Source organism: Saprolegnia diclina (assembly GCF_000281045.1).
Source record: "Saprolegnia diclina VS20 unplaced genomic scaffold supercont1.117, whole genome shotgun sequence".
In the NCBI taxonomy this organism is placed as follows: Eukaryota; Oomycota; class Saprolegniomycetes; order Saprolegniales; family Saprolegniaceae; genus Saprolegnia; species Saprolegnia diclina.
The window spans coordinates 38695-42746 of NW_008246184.1; the positions used below are offsets into that span (position 1 = coordinate 38695).

The window sequence follows — 4052 nt, forward strand, 5'->3', positions numbered from 1 at the left end:
TATCTGGAGCGTTCCGCGAGCAGGAACACCAAGCTTGAGCCGGCCGCATGCAAATGACAAGGCGCTTGTTACAGTTCATAATGGTTTGTTTGGCAGCTGTGCACTATCCGGTCGAGCTGGTTGAAAAGGCAAGTGCAATTAGTCTCCATCAGCGACAGCACGAGCGTGGCGAGCGCCTCGGGCGCTAGCGTACTCGTGGTCGACAGCGCCGATGTCGGCAGCGAAAGTCGCACGCACACTTGCAGGAACGTGCTTGACCCGTCGTCCAGGGCCTGAACCGTCGCCCTAGTGCGCACGAATATAGTCTTTTCCTTGCACAACGTCCTGGAAAAGGGTACCAGCCATCCCGTTGACCGATGACGTGGCGTGCGTCGATCGGATACAGGTGATCGTCGACAATGGAGCGCCACGCAAAGACGACGCTGTCGTTGCTTTCGGTATACCGTCGCAGTGCCGTCCGCGCCTCAATGCGCGGCAAATTTGGCGCCGGTAGATGCAGTGTCTCCCTAGACGACCTCGGAATTTAGACCCTAAACCTCGATGCAAAACAGCACCGAAAGTAGAGGAGGTCGGCGTGCAACTCTTCCAGTACCTAGTCCACATGGCTGTCATAGATCGTAGTACAAACCCTCACACAGTACCGTACAGTCCCCTTCGAGGGGCCGCGATTTGAGTTGCCACAGCAAAGCACTCATGTCGTGCACAGAGAGCGGCACCTTTTTCGAGAGAAGACAGACCAACGACAGCGTCTCGTTTGAGCTGCGTTCGACAAACCCCCGGCTCTCTTGCAAGTACTGGTCTCGGGCATCGTACAAGCCGTAGCGAACCCAGGCGCTGCAGCGCTTCTCGTACTGGTTCCGCAAGAGTTGCTCTAAATGCAGCGCGCGATTCGAAGGTCCCAATATGGCCTGTGACCACGAGACATCGCGGCGCGCAGACTTGGGATGCTTGATAAGCACTCGCTGCAGGGCTTCGATGACCTGGGCCCGCTCGGCTACCATCTCTTGGAGCCGAGTGCTCTCTTGTCGAGCGCGTTGAACACCGGTCGCTTGCTCGATCGCTCGGGCCTGCCATGGCAGCGCCACGGCGGGAACCATCGCAAGCCGCGCCTGGAGCTTGCGTAGCCGGCGAGAGAGCTTTGTATGGAGGACGCGGAGTACCTCAATCTCTTGCTTGGGGCGTAGGTAGGTCATTGTGGTGCTGGACGGGGAGGTGGGCGGCGAGGACGCAGAGGACGATGATGTCGAGTCGCCAAAGTCGGTCGTCGGTGCGAGGAACGCCGAGATGGTCGCAAGCGAAATGTGCTCGCTCTCGTCGTTGTGCAAGGTTGCCATGTAGTTGGTGTTGTCGATGACGCAGATGCAAAAGTACTCTGAGGTTGTTGTTCCGGTAGGAAAGGCGGTTTTGCAGCCATCCGATAATCCGATAGCTCGATAGTTGCACCGTTTGCCCGTGGGTTACGACATGCAAAAAGTAGTCATGTTCTTGTTCTGGAGATTTGGTATTCCCGACAGCGTTGAAGCTGCGTGGAATGACAACGGGGTCGTCACCGTAGTGTGCCATGATGCGATACGCCATCTGCTTGCATTGGGGACGCCACGCTTCATGATGAGGGGCAATTCGTCGCATTTGCACCCTTCTTTGGTCGGCTTCAAGAATCTTCCACTACTTTTCAATGACAGTGATTGCAATTCCGATAATTACGCCAAGTTGGAACAATGACTGAGCATAGAGTTTGTGGTGGGCCTGCGTGGCATGCTGCGGGGTAGGGTTGTCGACCCGATGACGCGTCGCAGGGGGCCGTGCAAACAATGTCCCGTCGGGTTAGCAAGCAGCAATGCAGCGAGGTTTACTGTATGCTGCAGTGTTTTTCTGCGTCACATTCTCCACCATCCATGCGATATGTCAGTCCAACACCATTCCGACACTTGTCCATCGAACGTGGGAATGCGTCGGACGATGCATCTCTATTTATCTAATGTACTTTCACTATATAGGTGCTCTAGAAGACGACGTGGTGGAGTAAACACTAATTAAATGTAGTGCGAATCTCAAGCGAAGCCAAGCGACAGGTCCTATGACGACCAGACCATCGCTCACGAGATCGCTCACGTGGCGTACCGAAATGCCGGCGGCTCGCCCGTCTCACTGCAGCGACACCTTGACGCCAGAGTCGTCGTACGCTTTAGTGAGCAGGACACGTTGAGACTTCGATCAATGCCACAGGCCGGAATGGCCACTCGCTTCCTGTTGATGGCTTTCCCATGGGCGGGAAAATGCTGCTCTGTGGATCTTCAACCAGCACTTCTTCGTCGATTCGATCGAAGCCACCTCGTACTCATCTTGCGCGAACGTATTTGTCTTGTTGGACTAGGAGGTGCGGCCTTTCTTAGGTTCTTAGGCAACTGTTTTCAACATTACCAAATTAAGCACTAGGTTGTCGGATCAACCCAACCCGTCCTCTCACATCCGCAATTCCCGGTGCACTCCAGGACTGGTACACACTTTACATTTACGTTTACTGCCACTCGAAGGTCTGTTGCTGCTGACAGGCGCGGATCACTCGGTCCAATTGAGCGCAAAATTGTAAGCAGCTGGTCTCAAAGGTGTGCAAGACAACCTCATGGACGCCAAGTTCCGACATGGTCTCGCTCGTCAATAGCAACATTGGCAGCGACAGTCGCACAAACAGCTGCACGAACGCGCCCCCCTTGATGGCGTCGATCGTTGTCCTACGTTTTCTCGTCACGAGGTTGCGGAAACAGCCGCTGCCTATTACCAGCCTTCGCGGCGGCCGACGACCTTGGTCGAGTGTGGGTACAGCGGGTCGCTGGCGACCGACTGCCACACCAAGGTGACATTGTGCTCGTCCTGGACGTAGCGTTTTAGCACCGTCCGGGCCTCGATCGGCGGTAGCGTTCGGGCTGGCAAGTGAACTTGGTCGCTACGACCCATATTCGTTCTCCTGCGATCATGGCAGCTTGGACAACGTACCGGTGGTAGGCGAGATCGTCATCTTGGGAGCCATCGAGTGCCTAGGCATTGGAAGCATCAAGACATAACATCAATAAAGTGTAGCGAGTACCAGTGCCGTGCCATGCGTGGGCTGCGCCTTGTGGTGCCAGAGCACGTTGCTGACGGTCGTCACAGGCAAGAGCACGGTTTTTGATAGCAGAAAGACCACTGACAACGTCTCGTCCGAGCTGCGCAATGGATCCACAAACGCTTTGCGCATCTCGAGACACCGGTCACGGACGTCGTACAAGCCAAAACGGACCCACTCGCTGCTTCGCTTGTCGAACTGGTGCTGGAGCAGGCGGTTTACGTCGTTCATGCGGTGCGTGTGTTGGAGGATGGCCTGCTTCCACGTCACACCGAGAGGTGGCAGCGCGGACGGGGGTGTCGTGAGAAGCTTCTTTAGCGCCGCCATCGTCTGGCGCTGGTCGCGAAGCAGACACTTGAGCTTGGCGTTCTCTTGGGTGGCTTTTTGGACGCCTTGGGCTTGCTCGATGGCGCGGGTTTGCCAGCGCCGCGCGGATGCCGGAACACTGTCGAGCCGTGCTTGGATCGCGTTCAGCATCCGGACGAGTCTCGCACGCTCGGCGTGAAGCGACTCGAGCTCTTGCTTGGGCCGGATGTAGCGCTGCTTGGTGTTTTTGGCGGTTTGGCGGGCTGGCAGTGTTGGCGAACTGGAGGACGAAGATGAGGACGAGCTCGTCATGTCGTCGAGGTCGGTGGTTCCTGCGAGCAACGCCGTGATGGTCGCAAACGAGAGCTCGTCGTCGGTCGAGGAGCTTTGCATGAACGTTGTATCGGACGCTGTCTGGTTCGAGTTGTGCGGTTCTTTCACGCCTCGTACCGCAACTGAACGTATGCGCCAAGAGCAAATCAGATGGCAGAAGGGTCGACCCCCACGTGTTGTGGCATACCGCACGTACCTGGTACAGCTCCTAGTACCGCAGTGCTACACCGATGACTTGTTGGGTGGCGACAAGGAACGAACTCGTAACGGTGCAGCACGGTTCGAATTGGTCGTGTAATGAATTCTGCAC

General features: G+C 56.4%; 2 protein-coding genes across 2 annotated transcripts; both read right to left on the reverse strand.

The window, feature by feature from the left end:
- Positions 1-39: 39 nt before the first annotated feature.
- On the reverse strand, positions 40-1423 carry SDRG_16184 (hypothetical protein). The gene is made up of 4 exons (XM_008622383.1): positions 642-1423; positions 555-592; positions 339-506; positions 40-285 (listed from the first exon to the last, which is right to left on the reverse strand). Exons 1-4 carry the CDS (start codon positions 1332-1334, stop codon positions 69-71), a joined length of 1116 nt encoding a protein of 371 aa, XP_008620605.1. The 5' UTR covers positions 1335-1423; the 3' UTR covers positions 40-68.
- Positions 1424-2491: 1068 nt separating this feature from the next.
- Positions 2492-3989, reverse strand: SDRG_16185 (hypothetical protein). The gene is made up of 4 exons (XM_008622384.1): positions 3086-3989; positions 2995-3035; positions 2780-2944; positions 2492-2732 (listed from the first exon to the last, which is right to left on the reverse strand). Exons 1-4 carry the CDS (start codon positions 3800-3802, stop codon positions 2519-2521), a joined length of 1137 nt encoding a protein of 378 aa, XP_008620606.1. The 5' UTR covers positions 3803-3989; the 3' UTR covers positions 2492-2518.
- Positions 3990-4052: the final 63 nt, after the last annotated feature.